Source organism: Neovison vison, chromosome 13 (assembly GCF_020171115.1).
Source record: "Neovison vison isolate M4711 chromosome 13, ASM_NN_V1, whole genome shotgun sequence".
NCBI classification, from domain to species: domain Eukaryota; kingdom Metazoa; phylum Chordata; class Mammalia; order Carnivora; family Mustelidae; genus Neogale; species Neogale vison.
The window spans coordinates 78,434,381-78,459,474 of NC_058103.1; the positions used below are offsets into that span (position 1 = coordinate 78,434,381).

The window sequence follows — 25,094 nt, forward strand, 5'->3', positions numbered from 1 at the left end:
TAACATCCAGCCATCTAGGATCCCAGCAAAACCATGATTTCCATGTTCCGCCAAGTAAGGTTGGACTTTATTGGAATTTACAATTTTCTATTCTTAGGCCATATTTTATCTTCCAGCTCTGATATTGAATTTTTATTTCAACAATCATATTTTTCAACTTACAGGATCTTTTTATTCTTATACTATCACACAGCTATACAATATAATCTCTTTCTTTTAAAGATATTTTATGGTTTTTTTTTTTTTTTATTATCGGCTTTTCTGGTTCCTTTGGATTTTCCCCCTCCTTGTTAATTCCCCCCTCCTTTTCTTTATTTGGAGGCTTTCATTTCACCAAGTGTTGAGTGATACCCATTTATGTGTGTTGATTTTTTGGCTGGTGGTCTTCATTAAGCTCTCATTGTTTTGCCCAAACTTTACAAGGGTATTTTGTTAGTATTGGAGGCAAATTTTTGGTAAAATTATTACCTGCAGTAACATGGAAGACAGAAAATGTACCTAATGCACTCATGGGATTCGGTGAGATTTTAAGGGAGAATTTTGAAAAAATAAGGTGGCTGCTACTAGCTGCAACTGATAAAATACCCTAAGAAAAAAAACAAGCTCAAAAATAAGGAGGTGGGCAAGCAAACAGAATTGAAATGGAATACAGAGCTTAGGTGGGCAGGGCTGGAAAATGAACTGCCTTTCACCAAATCAAAAGTGCATAGTTAAATGAGGGCTTAGGACAAAGACAAAATCCAGTATATTGCCATTAGCATGGACTCAAGAAAAAGCTTATAGTTCAATGTGACTTTTGCTACATTTTTTGACAAAAGTATGTCCCTGGGGCACCTGGGTGCCTCAGTGGGTTGAGGCCTCTGCCTTCAGCTCAGGTCATGATCCCAGGGTCCTGGGATCGAGTCCAATACCGGCTCTCTGCTCAGCGGGGAGCCTGCTTACGCCCCCTGCCGCCCCTCTGCCTGCCTCTCTATCTACTTGTGATCTGTCAAATAAATAAATAAAATCTTAAAAAAAAAAAAAAAGTATGTTCCTTTAGGGATCAAGACCTCTCACTATGCAGACTTCAGAACTGTAAAGACAGGGAGCACAAAGTACCCTGCGTTCATTAAAGGTAATAAAGTGGGGGGCACTTCTTCCACCCCTTGGTTCCTATACCCATATTTTTCCACCCCTCTGAAGGGATGAAAGGGGATGGCTTTCTCTTGAACTAAAAAAACTACCTCAAAGATTAAGGGATTAACTAATTAATTAGGACTAATAAGACTAATATCCTCAAGATATACATGTCTACAAACTAAGTTATAAGTACTTGGAACATCTTGGGCTGAACTAGTTAATAACAATTTCCAATCCTTTTCTGCTACAGTCTTCCAGTTCTTTACTCACACTGTGACTCCTATGTTTGGGTGAACCCTAGTTCCTTTATTAAACATCTTTATTCATGTAAAACTTGCAATGAATCTTCTTTCCTCACCAAATCCAGACTAAAACACATGGCTGGCCTAGAAAAGAGAGCCTAAGGCAAAAATTTAATATATTACTTTATTAGAAAGGGCAATCCATGCTTGTGAAGGTTAGGAAGAAGAAAGGCTACCAAGGATGAGAAGCAAAGGCAAACTGATAAGTTACTGTATAGGACTTGGTTTCTGTTTCATCAAAAGCCATGAAGAGACAGCCACTCACTTGGCAAGTACATTTGCTTAGCTACATGGTGCATTTCTGGGCAGGAGGGTGAAAAACTGTGTCTCAAATCAATCTATCAGAAGAAAAAAGAGAAATTGATCTGAGAGCTTTTTCTAGTTCATTGATCCAAGTTTTCCGAACCATTAACTTCACTGCTCTTCCACATACATCACCTAGCCGTTCTGACAGTCACTGGGGAAACCTTGGGGCGTGGTGCTTCCTAGAGTGCAGAAGTGTTGGGATAGGTCTGGGATTCTGAGCATGTGGCTAGTTGACCTCAGGCAGAGGAATCACTGTCTGTCACTACCTATGCAGGGTGGTAGCTATGGCTGAGTGGTTAGTGGCCTGGGAAACAGAAGCCAAGAATCTGAGAAGGAACTTGAGGAAGATATGTCTGATACTGAATCTAAAGATGAAGTTATCTGTTGGCACAATAATGCTGTATAATAAACAGCTATAGAACTTCATGGCACAGTGGACATCCTTTGCTCACATATCTGGAATAAGAAAGTTGTCAGGTGGTTCTGCTGATCCCAGAGGAGATCGTCCACCTTATCTGGGGGTTGACTGGCTATCAGCTAATCTAGACAGGATTTAGCTTGGGTAACCAATTAACTTGGTTCTACTCCCATGTGTCTCTAACCCCCCAGCAGGCTAACCCAAACATGTACATGCTCATGGCAACAGAAGAAGCACGAGATGAAGTAAAAAATCATTTGATCTTTGGAAATAAATATGGTCCAGAGTCAGAGTGAAAGGGTACTTCAAAGGAGAATGAAAAAGGACCATGAATACAGGAAAAGCAAAGAATTAGCGACATTTTTAGTTTATCATACCAAAGAAAAACAAAACAATTCATTGTTCTAAAAGGTATTATTGTTGTTTTCTTTGGAAAAAGTTAAGATTTTATCTGGCCTTAGTTATAAATTAGGCTCTTACAAAGTCTGTGGGTCACCATTTTTATGCCAGCTGTAAGATGGTGGCAAATCCCCTCCGTTTACCTGTTATGTTTAGTTGGTTTGTAAAGCCAGTTAAACGGCAATAGATTTTGGCTCAGGGCAGTCCAAATTTAGCCCAGAGAAATCCAACTTTGGCCCTGCTTAAATCAATTTGAGGCTTCCTTTGTTCCCAGTGCCAAGTTCTAAACATGAAGAAATCTATTTTAATTCCATTCTTGTAAAATAAGTACTAAATAGGCAAACCAGTTGATTTGGCTAAAACTATGGGACTAATAATGTTCAAACCTTATATAATCCACATTACTTTTTATGAAATAGCATAATAAAATGGTGACTTCACTAAACCAAATCAGAAGTCCCAGATGCTAGACCAGATCCTACAACTAGCTGTGTGACCCATGAGCAAGTTACTTAATCTCTTTAGGTTGTGGCTGCCTATATAATCAGGGATTGTTCTAAACTACAATGTTCCAACTACCCCATATCCACAAGATGTGAGTAGGCATTACTTATTCAAATAAGTTTTTTAGAAATACTAATTTAAAATTCAAAATGTTTATTTCAAGACTTTTCAGCATTTTTAAGCTGTATCTTTTGAGTCTCTAGAGGGGAATATAATATGCAGAAAACAAATTTCACCAATGACTCATTTGTTCATAAAACATGTTATCTGTTGCCCTGAATATACTTAGGTAAATGTGCCATTATTGCTAGCATCCACAAGGTTGAATTTATCAGTCACGGTCCCAGAAAGAAACAGAGAATGACTTCACACAGGGACATTGAAGAATATAATAAAATGACTATTTACAAAGGTATATAGGCAGGGTGTAAGGAAGCCAACAAGGAATAATGAACTACTCTGGGGCTAGTTACACCTGGGAGCTGTTACTTCCTGTAAAGGGATGGAGCGGGGACTTGAAATTAGACAGTAACTCGGATAATACGTGGAAAGAGATGCCCTGATACGATGATCTCCAGTAGAGGTACACAGCCAACCCATGGTAACCTGGCAGAAAAGGAGCCAGGGAAATAACACCATTTCATTTTCCTTCAACCTCCGATCTCTTGCGAGTGCTTTCATCTGTTGAATCTAACAAAAAGGCAGAGGGGAAGGAGACTCACCTCACAGAGCAGAAAGCAGAATGGAAAAGAGTGGAGGGCAAATCCAAAAAGAAGCTATCCTGGACAGTAGGGTTCTATTCATAAGCAGCTAGATTAGGTGATTAAATGATGTCCTCAGGATTCAGCCTTACCTCTCCACTCTGTTTTCCTTTGCTGGCTTAATTCTAAGGCAAGTTCCTACCATCTGCTGCACAGATGCCACCAGCAGCTCTAGGGTTATAGCATGGTTAGTTTGCATTTTCAGATAAAATAATAAAAAGAGTAAACACATATATAGCACTTGGTATATGTCAAGTGCCGCTGAAAGCTCCTTACATACCTTAACTCGGTTAATCCTCGTATTAATCCTGTAAGGGTTACTACCTGTACTACCATCTCTTTAGAAATGAAGAAACTGACAAGGATGAAGAAATGAAGAATCCTGAAAAGGATAAGCTGAGATTTACATTCAGGTAGTTAGCTCTAGAGTCTGTAGTTGTTAACTACTGCACCATATTGCTTTTTGAAAAATAAATGCAATCTCCTACAGCATTCGTATCACTTATTAAAAAGGATGCCGGATCATATGCTCATGTGCTCATCCTCAATCACTGGGCATTTTGCTTGCTAAACTGGATCACAGGCCCCCATTACTGCCAGCAATTTCTCCTTAAAAAAAGATGTCAGGAAAATCTAAAAAGCAGCAGATGTCCATCAAAGGCAGTAAAGACTTAAAGAAATAGCCCTAGGGACTGAAGCCACAATTCCAGTTCTGCCTGTGTTTGCCACAAACCTCCAGCAAATTATTTATGACTTCATTTTCAGCAAGAAGATTCTGACCTGTCCTACCTCCAAATGTGGTAGTGGGTAGAAAAGGAAAAATATAAAGATCCTTAAACAACTATCTAATTAGATCTAATTACACAGATAAAAATATATTATATTAAAATATAGTAATAAAACTGAGATATGCCAAACTTAAGCAAATAACTTCTGAAATGAGTTTTTCAATCAATGCTATCTCTGAAAATTCCTTTAGAAATAACTCCCTTTAAAAAAATATGAGATAAATGAATGAAACCTTATTTTTTCAAATGGTCTTACAGGCATTACACATTATTATTTCCTAAGAATAAAGAAAGCACAATTTAGGTTTATTGATTTTTAGCAAAATAAAATGACATAGTAGCTTCTTAAAAACTAATGGATAAGTTTTCTTGTTTCCTTGTCTCCAGAGCATTTGGCATTCTTTATCAATTGGTACATAAAAGAGTAGAAAAATAAGAGATTGTCATATTGTCCTTGGTATTTCTCTTTTAATATATCAGTGTGGTAGTCTACCAGAAAATAGTAAATGGCTTCAATTGTGGAAAGGAAGGTATCTGGCTTTCCTTTCTGATGGCGCCAAAAGCAAGTTTTTCTTGTTTTCAACTCAACTTGTAACAGTCCTGCCAAAAACAAATAAAAAAAGTATAAATATTTCTTCTTAACCACAGAGTATGGCACAATAATGATATTCTTTTAATTATTTTAAGAATTTTTAAAAAAGGATTTTTTTTGAAGGATTGAGTTCCTTCAATCCTAATTCTAAATAGTATATTTTCTTAAATGCATTAAGGTATATACAGAAGCAATATAAAAGACAGCAAAATCTTATACATGATAGTTACTTGTCTATAAATCTTAGAACTTGCAAAACCACGATTTAAAAGTAGTTAACAATTAAGATGTTTACCTCTAACTTCTATTCACCAGTGTCTTTTTTAATTTTAACTAGTGACAGGACTAAATTCACCAAATTTCAGAAGGGTTTCACTTCCTTGATGAACTGACATTTAAAACATCATTGTAAAACTCACTGAAAGAGAATAGGCAAGTTAATGGCTCTTAATATGGTTAAAAGTTTATTTCTGGACTACCACTTTTTGGTTATATCTTCATGAACAGAGTACCTAGAGTTGTTTCCTTGGCTCTGCCACATTTGTTGAGTGAAACCTCAATGACACAGTCAGCTAGAATGTCTTATTCCTGCGCACTTAAGAGGAGATAACTCATATCACAGAACAGGATTCTCATCTCTTAAAACTCAGATGTTAGCATATAAACGCAAAATACTTTCAGCGTTTTAGACCAGTACTTAGACTCACATATTTATTTTGCTATACTTTTTTAAAAAAGCATATTTATTTTAAAGTGAGAAGTAAAAGGGAGAAGGAATGTATTTCAGCAAAGTCGGTTAAAAGAATGGCGAGCAAAGAAAACGATAAACATCTAAGCAAATCCAAATAAATGCTGCCCAATGAAACAAAAACAGTAATAGTATCTAATCTGTGGGCTGAGATAAAGGACAGAAAAATAATGAAGACAATAACAGTAACTTGGTGGACAGGGTGGGAGCTGAATCAAACTTAAGTGTAGTCAATCTTTAAAGTGTTAAAAAGGAGAGGCAAAAATACTGACTTTGAATTATTCTAAGTTACATGTGCACAGTGCAGTTTTCTAAAAGAAACAAAATAGGTATATTAAAAAAATGAAATAAGAAAAAAAACTTGATTGATCAAAGTCAAGAAAAGAAAAAACAGGACAAATAAAATTTTAGATGGTAGAAATATGTCCAAAAATATCAATACTTAAAACAAATGTGAAAGATGAAAATTAAGGAAAGGCAAATTATGATCACAGCAAGACTGCACTTTATATCCACTATATTGGCAAAAATCAAAACATTTGACAATACCAAGGTAGACGGCATCATGGATCAATGGGGACTCTTATACATTAATGATGGGTGTGAAAGTTTATATACCTACACTTTGGAAGACAACTGGCATTATCTTGTAGAAGTGAGTATTTTCATATGCAACAATCCAACAATGTCCAATGACCCAACAATGTCCACATCTAGGTATGTTTCCTTAAGGAAACTTATACATGCATAAGAATTTTTGTAGGTGTACTATTTGTAAGAGCAAAAACTAGAAACAACGCAAGTGTTTCATCCACAGGAAACTGGATAAACTGTAGTATTTTAACACAGTCAGATAATATGCAGCAGTGAAAATGAATAAACTATAGCTAATCATGAACACATGGACAAACCTTAGAAACAAAATGGTGACTTCAGGTCCCCAAGAATACAACATGCAGGTAAAATAAAGAAAACTAAACAATATGAAGATTATGAAAATAATGTATATGATAAAACACAAAGGAATGATAAAAACATAATTCAAGAGAACAGTTAACTGTTACCAGGGGAGAAGCAGAGTGGCAGAGGGGAGAACATAGGTAGATAAAAAAGTTATTGATACAATTCCGGGGCTTGGATTCTTAATTATTCATTATCTCATTATGTGCTATGACATTATATTATACATATCCTTTCACATTTATCATAATTTAGTTTTAAAAATAATATAAAAAACACCTTTGCCTATTTATGACAGAACAAGAGCTAGAAGTCAGGTCCCGGCCCTAGTCTTTCCATTAGGCTCACAACACAAATCTAATCATGTCAATGTCTGGAATTAAATTCTCTAAGACGGCCATAGCACCTATGGAAAAAAGTCCAAATTCCCAGCCATGGTATTCCAGGGCATTCACAATTTGCATTTCTTCAGTTGTTTCTCCTACCATTCTCATGTGCATACACATTCTACCCCATATGCAACTTTTTCAGTCTTCTAAATGCAGGATGATGTTTTTGTATTTTTGTGTATATGTCATTCCCTTTATCTGAGATGCCCAACCCTTAGCCCTTTATCCATCAAGATTTCAACATAAAGAGTTAATCCATCCAGGGACTCTGGGTAGAGCAGGGTTGTGTCTCCTCAATGCTACCATCATATTCAAAACTTACTGAATTTTCTTACCTGCTTACCTGCCTGCCTCCCACAGCAGATTACGTGGCAGACAATGCCTGCTGTCAGCTCAATACTCATTTCCCCCTTCTCTCAATAACAAATCTCAATCCTGTTCAGTGTGGCAGTGTCCAGCTAAAAACAGTTTCCGAGCTTTATTAATGGCCAGAGTGGTCATGTGAACTATTCTGGCCAAAGAAAGGAAAAACGAAATCTCCTAAGTGGAAATTCCAAAAATACATAATTCCAATGTAGCTATTATTATTATATTTATGTTTTAATGAAAGAGCCAGACTCAGTGGGCACGTACGTATTGGCCTGTCCTTTGTCTTGCCTGGAATATATATGGGATATCTTGGGACCTAGTGGCTATCTTATAAGTACGGGAGTGAAAACAATGAAGGAAGAAAACAGAATGAGTTTGAGTCCTTAACAGGCATTGTGAAATCTTTGTAACAGCTTTGGACTACCCGTTTCTGGACATGAACCTATAAAAAGTAAACCCAGCTTGTTTTCAGATTCTATCTGGGCTTCCATTTCATATGGTAAGACACAACCCTAACTAACAGCCACTGTGATCACCTGGAAGGTAGAGAAACTGCTTATTCTCCATCATATACCCCAGTCTAGGACACCACCCATCCAGAACAGGTATTCAACAAATAGTACTAAATAAATGGACAAATTGCAAAAGCTTGAAAGTATTTTATCTAGATATTTAAAAAATTTTTCAATTTGAATAATTTTGATTCAAAGACACATGAAAGTTGTAAAAACCTAAACCAAATTCTACTGAACTATTTGTATTAATGTTCATTATATCCAAGAAGTAGGCAGACATTTGAAAATATTCTAAGTAATCAGTATAATTAAAATCTTACCATAGGATCTGACAGCACATGAAATTTCTTAAAAAAAAAAAAAAAAACCTTAAGAGTAATTATTAAATGGTGCTGGTTTCTAATACACCTAATATGTTCTAAAATGTTAAAAATGATAATCAAGATTTAGTGATTTTTTCCACTATTCCATCCTGTTTTAAAGATTTGCTTGCAAGTATACAGAACCTTTTAAAACACACTGAAATACACAGGTATGGGATTTATTTTTAAAAGTTCAACATATACACTAAAAAATTCTTTTGCTATCATTTCTGGCCATCAATAACTTTATGATGAACTCAGCAAATTTTTTTTAGCAGAACTTTAAAGCAGAGAATTATAAGTGGTTTTCTGTTCAAAATTATTCCATCAAATGATAAAATGTTTTAAAACCCAAAGGCAATGATTTACAGCAAACACGCGTTGTTTCTTAAGGAAATAATTCAGTTCATCTGGAAAGTGGTATTTCACATATACAGTCTATATATATGTGCAGAGCCCCAAATATTCCCTATGGTGCAATAAGGAGCCAGAGGGGGTAGGGGCTACAATAATACATGAAGAAAAGACCGAATCTGTTTATTTCACGATTTTGAAGGAATTAAGAAATCCCTTTTAAAAATCTTCATGTAGCACAGAATTGAAATATATGATACTTACTATGTGATCTGGGAAGGAATAATAGAAAATTTTCCAAATCTGATTTTAAGCCTTAAGCTCAAATATGAAACTCTGAAAACAGATTTTGAATTGTACCTCAATGATTCCTTTTATAGTTTTTTCTACTGTTCTCACTCATGTTCTTTCATTTGATCCTTTCAATTACCATATATGGTAATTATAAAGAGAGTGGCTCAGAAAAATCTTCAAACTAGGAATAAGCTGGTGCTATAACCATCCAAGGTAATATTGGCAGGTAGTACTCCAAAAAGCAGGGCCTTAGGGTTACATCTCTCTATTAAACATCAGTGAAAGGTTCTTTCAGGTCTTATGCTCTATAGTTTCTTTCTCCCTCTCCCTCTCACATTCCTCATTCCCCACTGTCTCTCTCTCTCTCACACAAACACACATATACACACTTTCTCTGTCTCTATCTTTCTGCTTATCTCTCTCACATACAAACACACACACGACTAGAATGACAAAGCAACCTTCCTAACAGTTATGTTGACCTCAGAGTTATGAACTGTATAAATTAAACTAGATCTCGTATTGTTACTAACTTTAGTTTGGGATTACTTACTACAAGTTAAACTCCAAAACGTGTCATAAACTTTCTTTTCTAGTTGAACTGCATTTTTAACAAATAGTCTGAGAAAAGTTCTATTTTGGCAACTGCCTAATACCAACTGGGTAGCTCTCTTGCCTTCTAATCATACATGTGTACATACCAGGCCATCAAGAGCTGGAAATAAACCTAACGTTTTTAGAGAAACTACTGAAAAAACCTGAGGAACTGCATAAGGTATAAGTAAACAAGAGAGGTAACATGAGTTTCTGTTCTTCATCTTACTAGTTGTGCTACTTGGGCAAACGAAACAACTCTTTTAAACCATTTTATTAGGAACTGAACTTTTCACTCTAAGAGAAAGAGTACAAAGGTAAAGCAAAAGAAAGAAAATCCCTGTAATGTTCAATCTTGGAACTGGAACTATCCACGTGAACTCATGATATATATCTATTTCCCTTGGCTCTATCCCCTGAAACAATGACATCCAAGTTGTAATAAATTTGCCAGATCTTGGTTTCTAATATCACTCCCCACTAAAAAGAACCATAGCTCTTTTACATAATCACTGGTTCTATGTCTGGGGCAGGAAAAAAGTACGAGTTAACTTGGGACATCCCGTTGTACCAGAAAGACTAATAAGGCCATGCTATGGAGGACTTGAAGGGCTCCCACTAGCAAAATTTGAGACAATCTGGACATCAAAAAGAATACAATCACAACATATTACATATGATAAACCCATAGTGACCTCAAAAAGAGGCAGGAGAGAGAAAAAGGGGGGGGGGAGGAGAAGAGCTCTTTACCACCTAACAAATATAAAAGAAATAATACATTAAAATGTCATCATGCAATCCTCAATTTGCTGATATAGGCAAGTCATCAATAAATACTGAAACCACTCAGTGAAAAGCAGTTGGGAAATAGATAGTTCACAGTATCAAAGCACCACCCCAAAGACTACTACCAGTTTCAAAGAAGAAATGAACTTTTATAATACAGAGATCTGGCAATCACCACTTTAATCAAATAATTAAAGTTATTACCAATAATGGAATTTATATGCCTCCTGATTTGATGCAATAAGTATATAACTTTACCTACGAACAGGATAATCATATAATTTATCAGCTGAACAGCCATATTTCTGAGAGGGAAAGGGAATGCCATTAATAGTTAGATAAAAACAATAGGTATAAACTGGAATTGTCATGGAACAACCCTAGATTGATCCTTATCTCTAAGTATCCTTATAAAAACATTAAACTGAATCTAATCATGATGAAGCATTCAGACAACTGACCTGCCCTCTTCAAACAAGTCACAGAAAACAAAGACAGGGGACTGCTCTACATTAAGAGACTGAAGAGGTATAAAAATTACATGGAATGAGAGTTTACATGCTACATCAGAAGAAAAAAGCTACAAAAGATATTTTTGGATCAATTAGGAAAATGTAAATATGGACTGTATTAGATATTAGAAATTTTATTAATTATCCCATTAACTTTTGCTAATGGTATTGAGATTATACAATTATTCTTAAAAGATATATAGTTGGTATTTAAGGGTGAAGTATTGCAAAGCCTGCAACTTATTTTCAAGTGGTTTAGCCACAAATGTATACAATATCTAACTATGCACACACATATAATAGAGAAATAAACGTGGCAAAACATATGGGTATTTGATGCAATTCTTCCAATATATCTGCATGTTTGAAGTATCTGAAATGAAAGCTGGGGGGAAGGAACAATCCACAAAAAAAAAATTTTGTTTTTTTTACCTTGAAGTCTCTCATCAGTGAATATTTTGTTTGTTTGGTTCCAAGTGCTATCTATAAATATAATTTTTTTCAGTGTTGTGTCTTGGCACTTGCTGTCATTCGAATCCTGTTCTTCAGTTTTCTTGCGTTTAATAAATGGCTTGTCGGGGTCATCATTTTTGACTTTAACATTATTTTGAATCCTTTTTTGCAGATGAAAAGAAATATCTTTTATTGAGACAGACTTAGGTCCAGGAAAAACAAGTGCAACCTAAAGCAAAGAAACTTAAGTTAGTAGTGTGCTGTTATGATCTTCAAAATGAATAAATTCTGACACTTTTAAAACTTAAAGAGAAACGAACATCCCGCATACCTGAGAAACAAGCATTAGGTTCTATAACAACCACTTGAGCCATTTGAAAGTTAGTGTGTTTCTTTAACAAGGATGGTAAAGTTTTTGGCTCTTCCCTAAGACTTAAAAATCATAATATACTAGCTAGAAGTATTGTTTCAAAATAATTGAAAGAAGCCAAGTTAATTGTACATTGAATCAAAAAACTAACTAATGTAATATTTCACAGTATAAAATACAAAGTACGTGACACTAGGTAAAAGAACCAATGAAAAGCACTCAATAATTAAATAAAATTTTCACAATTTCAATATAATAAGCAGAAATCAAACAAATAATACTACCACTGCCGGTGAGGATATGATGTTATGGGCCTTTATAGCCATTACTGATGTCAGGTTTTGATAGTGTAACTCTTCATGAAAACAGTTTGGCACTTTGAATCAAGAGTCTTGAAATGTTCACACCCTTTGGTTATTTCACTTTTGGGAATTTATCTTAAAAAAAAATCATAAATACAACTCACAATACCCAGAATACCTGTTAAAGTATATTACAGTGAAAAATTAAGACTGAAAAATCTGACTTTCAAGGAATAACTCTGTAAATTATGCTACCTTTTTTTCAGCATGCTTTTACTGAAACCTTACACACTTTAGAGCTTCCAATGTTTGAACAGCTCCTGCCACAAAGAATGTGCCCAATTAATATTTGTTAAATGAACAAATGTTGGTCAAATCATGGGTATTTTATCTCCTGTACTCTTCTGTATTTCCCAATTTTCTTTAATGAACATACATCATTTTTTATATGAAAACATAAGCAATATAAAAACAAAAGGAAAAATCTTGAATTTGAAAACTCTAGTTATAAAAGTTTCTCAAACACTTAAAATGCGTGCCTCTATTTCCCCCATACCCAATAAGCAAAGTTCAGGGCTTTGTAATTTTCTTGGACTGTAAGCATATCACATCTCTTTATAGACTCCAACACTGTATTCTATTCAATTGAGATAAATGATACCTTGCTGACCAGAGAGGGAAACACAAAGATACTCCTTGATCCAAAACTCAGAAATCATTTACAAACAACTATATAAATTCAACCAAAATACAAATATACTGATGGGAAAGGAAAATCTAAGTTCTGCCTACAGCAAGTGAACACATTAATTTTTAATTACTCTTCCAGATTAACCACACCAGCAAATATCTCCAAGAAACCTAGAAGAGTTTACATACTTTTTTCTAAAGTACCCAAGGCCTTTTTTTTTTTTTTTTGGATCTATTACTTTTCAATAAGAGCAGTAATATCTCACCAGTGTGACAATTTCAAATACATGAAAACCAATTTTGAATCTAGAAATGATCAAAGGAAGGCCTCTGAGCAAGCAAAAGGCGTTACAAAGGTCATGTATTAAAGCTCTTAATTCAGGGAGTATTCTTGAAAATCCTTCTAATTCAGACTTTTTTCTCCTTTTGGAGAAATTCCAATGTTTGTAATATGGTTTCTTAGTTTGTATCAAATCATCTTTATGTAGCATCAGCAGGAAAATGGAGAAGAGAGAAAGTAAAAGCAGGCACAGCAATATGGGCAAAGAGGAAAAACCTGAAGAAGTAAGGCAGAACAACTACAAAAAGTAGAAAGACAAAATTCAAAAATCCTTAACAATCTAAGATCATTTGATCTTTGAAGATACCAATGAAGTAAGTAAATTGTATATTGCTTACTGTTACATAAAGATAACCATAGGTCATTAAGAAAAATATTTAATTATGTTCAAGTTCAGAAAAGCAATGGAATTTAAAACTCTTTTTTAGATTCAATGTGAAGAGGTGTAAAAAATAAGCTGCCTACTTCATGGTTCTTTTCTTCATATTCTGGAATACAAGGATACGTGTAAATATTTACAAATTCAGGTGCTAATAGTTTTGCATGTATAGCAGTACTTTTGCCATCTGTTTCATTTGGATGTTTAATGATGTCAATCTTCAGTGGAAGCTAAAATTTAAAAAAGGACAAATGAACACAATAAATACAAAAATTCAGATTTTTATGTTAATTAAAAATGATCTTCAAAGCTTACATAACAAGTTCACACTAAGTTCCTGTAAATATGATATGAAAGGCATACTTTTCTAAACCAAATTAGGAATGGTAAGAGTCATAAAGCAAACCTAAGTTTCTTCCTCGATATTGTTGATCATATAATAGAACAATTATTTCCAACGTATTCAACATAGAATTGTTCTTAAAGCAAAGCTTCAAGGCCATTTTCATTTAAGCTACATAGGCTTTGAGTCCAATTCCTTGCATTTCAGTATCTGTGTCAAGAACACTTTTTATAATTCCTATAAGTTTTAGGATTAATTTTATGACACAATAAAAGGAAATATAAGCTGGGCAAAAGTGTCACATGTAAAATTCAAGTCAAAATTTTACTCCCTAAACATCCTTTGAGGTCCCAGGTATTACCCTTAAAAGGGTTCACCCTTTATCGTGAACATCATGATTCTCATCAGTGGCCTTTAATGGCACAAATGAAATAATTATCAATTGGAAAAGTAACAGAATAGGTCTAGAAGGTACACACTTCATGTAAAAATTAACTCTCTGAAAAAATTATTTTGTCTATTTTCCTTTAAGTTTCATTACTTGTTATGAATTACATCCTGCCTCTTTGCAAAAATAATATTCTCTAACATTTTTCAAGTTAGATTTTTCTGTTATTTCCCTGACTTGTTTGATTTAGTTTCCTGTATAACATTTGCACAAGTGCTATAGTCAGTCACGGTTATGAAAATGAAAGCTGAGTCACATCCCCCAAAAATGTATATGAGAAACTCTGAGACGGATTCTTCAGTGCAGATTATAAATGACATATATTATTACAAATACTCTTCCAGCCCCCACCCCACCCATAACAGGCAGGATCCTAGGTATCTACCCTGGGAAAAGCTAAATTTACCCTGGAGTACAAAACAATTTTTCTCTTTTTAAAACAGCTTTAATAGATAAAATTGGTATAATAAACTCCATATATTTAAAGTGTACAATATAATGAATTTTAATACCCTTGAATTCATCACCATAATCAAGATCATGAACGTAACTGTCACCCCCAAAAGCCTCCCTTCTTCCCCTTTCCCCATCAACTACCACTCACAGTCCTTAGGTAACAATTGGTAACTTATCACTATAAGTTAGTTTGTATTTTCTTGGATTTTATATAAATGAAATCATATGGTAAGTACTCTTTTCATCTGACTTCTTTCACTCGGAATAATTATTCTGAGATTCATCCATATTGTTGTGTGTATCATTAACTGCAGAGCTGTTTTTTAAAGGGGCAGTTGCTGCATGCTACTGAATGACCCCAGGTGCATATACTTTATCTTTCTGGATTATTGTGTGGAAAAAGGATGGTATCTCTACTCTGTTCCACTGGTCTATGTGTCTGTTTTTATGCCAGTACCATGCTGTCTTGGTGATCACAGCTTTGTAATAAAGCTTGAAATCAGGTAAGGTGATGCCGCCAGCTTTATTTTTGTTTTTCAACATTTCCTTAGCGATTCGGGGTCTCTTCTGATTCCATACAAATTTTAGGATTATTTGCTCCAGCTCTTTGAAGAATGCCGGTGGAATTTTGATCGGAATGGCATTAAAAGTATAGATTGCTCTAGGCAGTATAGACATTTTAACAATGTTTATTCTTCCGATCCAAGAGCATGGAATGGTCTTCCATCTTTTTGTGTCTTCCTCAATTTCTTTCATGAGTGTTCTATAGTTCCTAAAGTATAGATCCTTTACCTCTTTAGTTAGGTTTATTCCCAGGTATCTTATGGTTCTTGGTGCTATAGTAAATGGAATCGATTCTCTAATTTCCCTTTCTGTATTTTCATTGTTAGTGTATAAGAAAGCCACTGATTTCTGCACATGGACCCTCAACTCTATGGTCAATTAATCTTCGACAAAACAGGAAAAAATATACAGTGGAAAAAAGACAGTCTCTTCAATAAATGGTGCTGGGAAAACTGGACAGCTATATGTAGAAGAATGAAACTCGACCATTCTCTTACACCGTACACAAAGATCAACTCAAAATGGATAAAAGACCTCAACGTGAGACAGGAATCTATCAGAATCTTAGAGGAGAACATAGGCAGTAATCTCTTTGATATCAGCCACAGCAACTTCTTTCAAGATACGTCTCCAAAGGCAAAGGAAACAAAAGCGAAAATAAACTTCTGGGACTTCATCAAAATCAAAAGCTTCTGCACAGCAAAGGAAACAGTCAAAAAAACAAAGAGGCAACCCACGGAATGGGAGAAGATATTTGCAAATGACAGTACAGACAAAAGGTTGATATCCAGGATCTATAATGAACTCCTCAAACTCAACCCACACGAAACAGACAAACACATCAAAAAATGGGCAGAAGATATGAACAGACACTTCTCCAATCAAGAAATACAAATGGCTATCAGACACATGAAAAAATGCTCATCATCATTAGCCCTCAGGGAGATTCAAATTAAAACCACATTGATATATCACCTTACACCAGTTAGAATGGCCAAAATTAACAAAACAGGAAACAACATGTGTTGGAGAGGATGTGGAGAAAGGGGAACCCTCTTACACTGTTGGTGGGATTGCAAGTTGGTGCAGCCTCTTTGGAGAACAGTGTGGAGATTCCTCAAGAAATTAAAAATAGAGCTTCCCTACGACCCTGCAATTGCACTCCTGGGTATTTACCCCAAAGATACAGATGTCGTGAAAAGAAGGGCCATCTGTACCCCAACGTTTATAGCAGCAATGGCCACAGTCGCCAAACTATGGAAAGAACCAAGATGCCCTTCAACGGATGAATGGATAAGGAAGATGTGGTCCATATACACTATGGTGTATTATGCCTCCATCAGAAAGGACGAATATCCAATTTTTGTAGCAACATGGACGGGACTGGAAGAGATTATGCTGAGTGAAATCAGTCAAGCAGAGAGAGTCAATTATCATATGGTTTCACTCATTTGTGGAGCATAACCAATAGCATGGAGGACAAGGGGCGTTAGAGAGTAGTAGGGAATTTGGGTAAATTGGAAGGGGAGGTGAACCATGAGAGACTATGGACTCTGAAAAACAGTCTGAAGGGTTTGAAGTGGCGGGGGGGGTGGGAGGTTGGGGTACCAGGTGGTGGGTATTATAGAGGGCACAGCTTGCATGGAGCACTGGGTGTGGTGAAAAAAATAATGAATAATGTTTTTCTGAAAATAAATAAATTGGGGGAAAAAAAAAAAAAAAAAAAAGGAAAAAGGATGGTATCTATCCCAGAAGGGCCATGAATATGTATCCCAAATAGTTTTCACTTTAGGGTTTCAAACCCTGTATCTCCTTCCCTCCCCACTTAGGCCTAGTAACCAAGGAGGGCCAACTGCTTTAAATCGTTAAACCAATTTCTCGTCACAGAAAATTTACCATTTAAGTAGGCAGTTCACAAATGATTTTACATCACTCTACTTCTGGCTGAACTCTACATCAGAATTTCCTCATGATGCTCAGTCTCAGTTGACACTACATTCCCTTTCCCCAGGGACTCTCAGTCCCAGGTCAGCATTATCTTAGCCCAGGGAAGAGAGGAAAGAAGAAAAAGAAAGCACATCATGATAAAGTATTCTATTACTAATAAAACCAACTTTCTTACATGGCTGATGAGTAGAACTGGAAATTCCAAAGGTGACCATCAACATTTCTCATCAGCTGGCTATGTCTGAAGGGTATCATTTATGTCAAGGACATAGGACTGACTGTTATTCATGTATTTAAACATCACATACCTTGCCTATTATGGACTAAATCCTATAGGTAGACAATTGTGCAAAATTTGTGCTCAAGAAGTTATTACTGGGACCAAGTCTAGTTACTTTAGCTCTCCCTGAGCAAGCCTGAAATTTCTAACATTATGAAACAAAAGCACAGACACAGATCAAATCATGGAAACAAATGTTTGTGCTCTAGTTCACACATTTTAAAGGAGGATATTTCCTAAATAATGACAGGGTACGGAGTAACACCAGAAGTATTGACCAGACACACAGCTCAAGTAGAAATGTTCTGTTTTCAACCACAATGAACATCAATCTGTTCTCTAACACTTGTATTTCTTATAAGAGATTTATCAAAATTTTCTGCCCAAATTTATCAAAATGCCATTAGCAAGAAGTCCTAAGTCTTTTCCTATGTGATCATCAACTTTCCCAAAGAGAGTATTTTAAATTCTAGGAGTCTAAAAAGATGAAGCTTTCTTTGACCTCATGATTACTTTTGCTCTTCCTTTAAAAAATACCAAGAGTATCTTTAATCTTTACTCATGCATTTCTCATGACATTTTTAAAAAATCATATTCTACATGAAAAAAAATCAGCATTTATGAATTTATTCTGTAGATTAAAATTTAAAGCTTGGGAGGCACTTACTCATTATGTAGTCGTCTTCCCTTCCCAAGCAGGCTATCTAAAAGCAAATGCTGAATGATTTGTAAAAATAAAGTAAAAATTAGAAAAAATTGTATAGCGCTTTTATTACTACTAATATATATTAACATACTGAGTTTTATATATGGCCTTTAAAATATAAACACTTTTAAAAACTCTGCATACTCTGGTAGGCCATCTAGAGTTGATCAAACATTTGGCATAGTGTTTTAAGTCACTTCTACTAAATAATGGATATTAGATCACTAATTTGGAAAATAATCCTCTATTATTAAATTTCTATGAAAATAAATGTCTATGAAAAGTCAATGTTACCGACTCTTATTATTCTGATCTTCAATCCTTTTGAACACAATACATTGTAAGATAAAACTTTTAAAGGGATACTCTCTATGTGGCTATGATATGAAAAGAACATAGAGTAATTCTGTTCATACTTCAAAAACTATACTTTTGAAATTTAACACTCTTACAAGATAATAGGGAACTTAAAGAAGATTATTTTCCTCAAACTCTAAGTTTTTCTAAGGTAACTATAAAGCTGATTAGGTTCCATGCTTATTTCATCTTGCCCAGTAACTTTCCAACAGCCTGTAAGTGTGATTTTAGACCCTTGAGGAGACCCTGGACTTACCAAGATAACATATAAGCTAAATTGAATTTCAAGTAACAAAATATAAGTATTAAGGTATTTTACTTCAAATTTAAATGAATCTTAAAATCACCACATTAAATACTTTTAAATATAGTTTTAACTTATTTTCTTACTAGTAAGTTCTACTAAGTCCATGTGTAGAGTTTAGTCTCTCTAAAGTCCTAATAGACAGCAAATTTTATACATTATTTGATTTACTCCTAAAGTTCATGTCAATGTTAGACAAGTTGACATATATGTAATAAATTCTTTGATTACATAGACATCATGGTCCACAGACCTTTTACATAAACAAGAGTAGTCTTGGTAAACAACAAAACGTATAAAGTAGCAATCAATTCAAATCAATTTTTTAAAATCTGGCTTAAATCTGGCTTAAATCACTACAATTATAATATAGCCCAAAGAGTGGCCATAGTTCTTTTTTTTTTTTTTTTTTTTTTCAAGTAGTCTCCATGCCTAGTATGGAGCCCAATGTGGGACTTGAACTCACAACCCTGTGATTAAGAAATGAATTGAAACCAAGAGTCGGACACCCAACCAACTGAGTTACCCGGGTGCTCCAGTCTTAGTATTTTTAATTTTAGTTTAGTTTTGGTCACTGACATGAGCTCCATCTCCATGTAGAATGGGGCTAAGCCTGTTCTACAAAAGCCCAAGCAAAAAATCAATGCTATTTCCTTTAGGATATGTTTTCTTAAAAAGAAGTCTAAGGCCCTGAGGTAGTTTTTGAAGTTCCTTTAGGCAATTATACACTTGTCTCTTGTAGTATTCATGTTTACGCCACATCTCCCCCTATGTTTTAGATGAATTATAATCATTAGTGAAAAAGTAACTGATTTCATTCAAAACAATATCATTCATCTCAGTGTTTTAGCAGTGTGTGTCTTTTTCCAAAGACAAGAAAAGCAAATAGGTTTACCAGTCTGTAAGATTAAATTTTCTATTAATATTATTCATCTCCATAATGATGTTACTTATCATGCTTATCAACTGTATTAGAGTAGGTATGTATGAGATATCTTTTTAAAACCTCTTCTCCTACTTTCAGATATTAAATTTCTTACCAACCTTCACAAGTGGCATCTGCTCAATAGGTACATTTTCAACTGGGACATAACATGTATAGCAATAGAACATTCTTGAACCACCACACTGGAGACATTTTGATCTTCCACTTTGTTGAGCTTTTTGAAGAACTTCTTGAGATGCTAAGCATAAGTTTTGAAAAGGATCTTCTGCAGCTATGGAAGTAGTTTGTGAGTGCTGTATTTCTACAAACTTTGAATTATTTTCTTCCTTTTCTTTGAGAAATATAGGTGGATTGAGAGACATTTTTCATTCAAACCAAAGTTTAACATCTATTTCTAAAACATAAATCATAGGTGCACTGCAAAAGAAAAAAAAAAAAGTGGGGTAGGGGTGAAATAAAGACAGGAAATATTTTGTTCCTTGTCTCCACAAAGAAAATTACCCAATTTAATTTACAACTGCATGCCATTTTTAGCATTTATTAACAAGTACTAATAAGCTTTTTAAACCACTTAGTTAGCATGATTTAAAATACAAAATTAAAAAGCAATAAACTCAAACAATAAATTACCCTTCTGAGTCATTCCCTCCATAAAAATAAAAAGGTGCTCTCTTAGAAAAACTATTTCAAATATAAAATTTAGGTACCAATAATACATTTTTCAGTGACTCTTATTTTGTTTTATATTAGGAATATAGTGTTTAAATGCTATTATCAGCCAAGAATGTATTCAACCCTGTACACTCTGACTTTATTTTTTTTATTTTATTTTTTTTAGATTTTATTTATTTATTTGACAGACAGAGATCACAAGTAGGCAGAGAGGCAGACAGAGAGAGAGGGGAGAAAGCAGGCTCCCTGCTGAGCAGAGAGCCCGATATGGGGCTCCATCCCAGGACCCTGGGATCATGACCTTAGCCGAAGGCAGAGGATTTAACCCACTGAGCCACCCAGGCGCCCCTACACTCTGACTTTAAACCAATGTTATATAAAATCTCAACCTGGATCCTAATGAAAATACAAGGTTCCAGTGAAATCAGTAAAACTTAGTTGTTATGTTTCAAAAGACTTATTCTTCTCCAACTTATATCACACACACACAAAAATATAACTAAACATCCATTAAAATAGGACAGGCATCTACTACCAATTATGATTTGTAAAATACCCCCAAGGCTGAAATATATGCCCAGAAAAATAAAGTGTGATCCTGTAAACTAAAAATTTTACAGAGTAATGTTAATGTCCCCTCACTCAAAGACTTCATACCACTTTTAAAAAATATAATTCATTCGGGGGCACCTGGGTGGTTCAGTTGGTTAAGCCACTGCCTTCGGCTCAGGTCATGATGCTGGAGTCCTGGGATCGAGTCCCATATGGGGCTTCCCCTGCTCTGCAGGGAGCCTGCTTCTCCCTCTCCCTCTGCCTGCCACTCCCCCTGCTTATGCTCTCTCTCTCTCAAGTAAATAAAATCTTAAATAATATATATAATTCATTCAGAGTCTTCAGTTCTAGAGATAAAATAGTGAAATAACTTCCTCACTTAAATATTTCCTGCCAAGAAGAATGATGTCTGTTACTCAAATATTCTGTAAGCACAGTATCTCTTGAGGGAGAAAAGAGACTAAGGCCCTTTTGATTTGATATGCATTCCAAAGCTGTAAAACGAGTCTCTCATTATAAAGCTTATGGCATTGTGGTGTTTAACTATGAGGCCCCTGGCACTTTGAGTACAAACACTGACGGGAGAAATGCTGTGACTGCAACAGGAAACTTTTCTGTGGTATTCCAAATAGAAAGTGAACAAAAAGTCCAGTAGAACATAATATACAACATAATTTAGCAACAAGAAGTTAGTGATACTAATTTAATTACTCATCAAGAGTTTTTTATAGGGTGTAAATCCCAGTAAGCTTGAGACCCAAATAAAAAGATACAAAGGAAAAAGATGTTTATCCCTGAAGGAAAAATAAAATACACTGGCCAAATTTACTCAAAGTAAATTTACCAAGCTGTCACCTTTCCTTGAATCTCAGATCTTTTTAAGATCATGTTGAGTCTTGGACCTTATCTGTACATGTATACACAAGACACAGTATTTCATACACAATTTCAGATGGTTTGCAGATCTTTAAGAGTCCATCTACAGAACCAGGTAAAGAAATCCTAAGTTCAAACAGTCATTCTAAGGACAGGAGCAGTTCTAAAAGTCTGGGAAGAGATCCTATTAGTCTCCAGAAATCAGAGCTACAAATCCCCTGTTAGGCAACTAAAGGTCAGCTGTCACAGGCCAATAGGTCTCATTACTGCACTTAGGAAGGTGGTTTAAGTTGCACCTAAGTCTTGGTTTGGGTTTGCTCTGGTGTTTTCTGAAATTCTGACAGAGAAACATTTTAAGATTATAATAGTCTTGAATTATCCCATCATGGGACCCATCCTAAAAAAGAAACTAGACTGGACTAATTCAACCTGACTCTATTTTCCTGGGTGTTCTAGTGGCTAATTAGGGGGTTTACATACGCCACTAAAGGCCTCCGGAATAATGGGGCTGAAATACACAGTTCCTGGGGATGTCATGAAAGTCAATGTGCTTCCTGACATTCAATGGAAAACTACTGGTGAGTTTTTCTAGGGCCTTCCAAGTGCATTCTGCCTCAGAAACATTCCCCTATATTTCACTTGGCCTTCCATCCACAAAGCCAAATGGATACTAGTAAAGCCTTATATAAATGTTCTTCCTCCCAAAAATCAAACAACATAAACATATGAGGCAATGAAAGGGAAATGTTTATGGCTCCTTTCCCGGCCTCACCTATACACTCTCTCTTATGGCTCTGGTGGCCACACAGAAGAGTCCAGAAATAGTAAGTCATGGACACCTCCCTCCAAAGGTCTCTGAAACCATATGACACCAGCATTTGTCCTCACCTAGCCAATAGCCTCAAATGTGTACAGACAGTTTGCTGCAAATGATGGTTCACAACCTTTCAAACACAATTATTAATATCAAGTTCATGCAGGGAATACGAGTGGAGTTGTGGGAGTTACTTAGAAAACATAAAAAGAATATATTCCTAAAGAAATAATATTTTTACCTTGATGGTACATTCATCAATCTGCATCTTAGGTTGAAAACAAATTTTTACTCCCCCTCTACCCTCTTTTCCCAAAAAACCAATTACTCACCAAGTTCCATCAATTCCACCTAGCATATAATTCTCTAACTTTAGGCTCAAAGTCAGGACTCTAGATGATCTATGGCAATAGATCTGACATCTTTTTAGGTTTACCCCTTTATTACTGGTTCCACAGATTTAGCATGGAAAAATCTGCTTTAGCCTAGAGTTGTCTTTTAGCAAAGCTATCCCTCCTAGCAATCAACTCTGCAAAAGAAGCATTCTTGACCAATTCTTTACATATCTCTCCCTGTGTCTCATGCGGCAGGAGGAATTCAACAATTACTTATTAAATCAAAACCGTCCTAAAAACAGAAACATACGTATGCATCTCCCTCCTGAATGACCCAACAAACCACCTTCATGGGCCATCTGCAGCCTGGCACAAGTGGCAACATGGCAGATTCCTCTCCCTCCCCACCCCCCAAAACAATGATCTTAAAAGCTCCAAGGTACAGGTTACCTCCCAATGGAATACTATATAAAATTCCCCTACCATGTATTGTAGACCAATTCAGTATACTAGATAAAACCCACTTCAATTTTTTCTTTTCCTTAAGTATTTTTAAGAACCCGGTCAAATAACACACACAGGTCCAACATTCATTTTTTAAAATCCAAGGTGCCACCTTTTTCATACAGGACCAGCGGCCCCTCCCACGTCCCCCATCATTTGGCAGGCAGGCAGGCTGTCTTGCCTCAGTTTTTCATGGTACACTGGGGTTCAGGCAGAAATAATCCTTAAATGTTTAAAAGAAATAATCTTTAAATGTTTTCACTCAAGCAGAGATTTTTATCATCCAGCTCCGTGAACTTGTATCTTAATCTATTAATATACTTCTTTACTTCTTCTACATTCCCAAGAAACAATTTAGACCTAAGAAACAGCCTCCCTGGCTTATTATGTAACCACTATCTCAATATTTTAAATACACTGCATGGCACACTATTTCTGTACTAAGCTGCTGCTTCTGTGATTACCAATTTCCCGCAAACCACTCCAAACACTAAAAAATATAGATCCTAGGGGACTACCTGCCAGAACAGACTTTCCTCAAGGCGGAAACCACTGAAAATGATTGTTAGGGCAAAGAAAATTTTTGAGGAACAATTTGGAAGCCTTTTCCCCGAAGGGCCCGCAGGATGGTAAAAAAATGCAAGCGCTCCAGTACAGGGACCAGGGTCCCGCTCACAGGAGACACCCTGCACGGCCTCCACCAGCGCCCAGCCAAGCAGCGTCCTCTCCCCGCAGCCGCACGGCTCCGGCCAGGCCACTGGTCCGCACACGGGCGCGGACACCCGCACCAGCGATCGGAGTGGGACTCAGACCTGCGCTTCCCTCGGGTCCTCGCACGGCTCCACACGCCTTCCGCTCCGTCGGAACCCGAGGAGCGCGCCCGGCCGACGTCGCGCTAGAGCGCGGCGGAGCGCTTTCCGGGAGACACAGGAAGGAGGAGCCCGGCCGTTGCTAGGGCCGTTGCCAGACCTTGGCGTCGCGCACTGCCCGCGACGAAAGTAACGGGCGGGAAGGGACGCGGGGCGTGGTTAGAAGGGGAAGTCCCGCCTCAGCCTCTGGGCCGCTGGCGGAGTCGCCCAGGTCCTGGGAGATCCGGGCTGAAGCAAGGTGGGGCTGTGCAGCTGGTCCTTACAGTCCAGCCGCCTTGGGCTGCGTTCCCTGCCGAACCTGGCGGAGGCCCCTTGAACGGAACGCGGTTCTGGAAGTACATTCTCGAGGTGTAGTTGCAGTGAGTTGTGAAAAATGCTGATCCTACAGAACACTTTTCCATTTTACCCATTCCACAACTCTTTTCGTCGTGAGAACTTAGTTCTATTACTTTTTTAGGGCTACGTCAAGAGAAGTACTAGTAGTCACGAAAGCTATCAGGGAAACTGTGTGTCTC

General features: G+C 36.3%; 1 protein-coding gene across 2 annotated transcripts; it reads right to left on the reverse strand.

The window, feature by feature from the left end:
* Positions 1 to 4,882: 4,882 nt before the first annotated feature.
* On the reverse strand, positions 4,883 to 24,595 carry DTWD1 (DTW domain containing 1). 2 transcript variants are annotated; one of them, XM_044230105.1, is made up of 5 exons: positions 24,523 to 24,595; positions 20,056 to 20,374; positions 13,693 to 13,836; positions 11,505 to 11,754; positions 4,883 to 5,197 (listed from the first exon to the last, which is right to left on the reverse strand). In XM_044230105.1, the coding sequence occupies exons 2-5, from the start codon at positions 20,317 to 20,319 to the stop codon at positions 4,950 to 4,952; spliced, it is 906 nt and encodes a 301-aa protein (XP_044086040.1). In that variant the 5' UTR covers positions 20,320 to 20,374; positions 24,523 to 24,595; the 3' UTR covers positions 4,883 to 4,949. The 2 variants fall into 2 exon arrangements, with proteins under 2 accessions (XP_044086040.1, XP_044086039.1); XM_044230104.1 differs by lacking the exon at positions 24,523 to 24,595 and adding an exon at positions 24,229 to 24,514.
* Between the last annotated feature and the right edge of the window lie 499 nt (positions 24,596 to 25,094).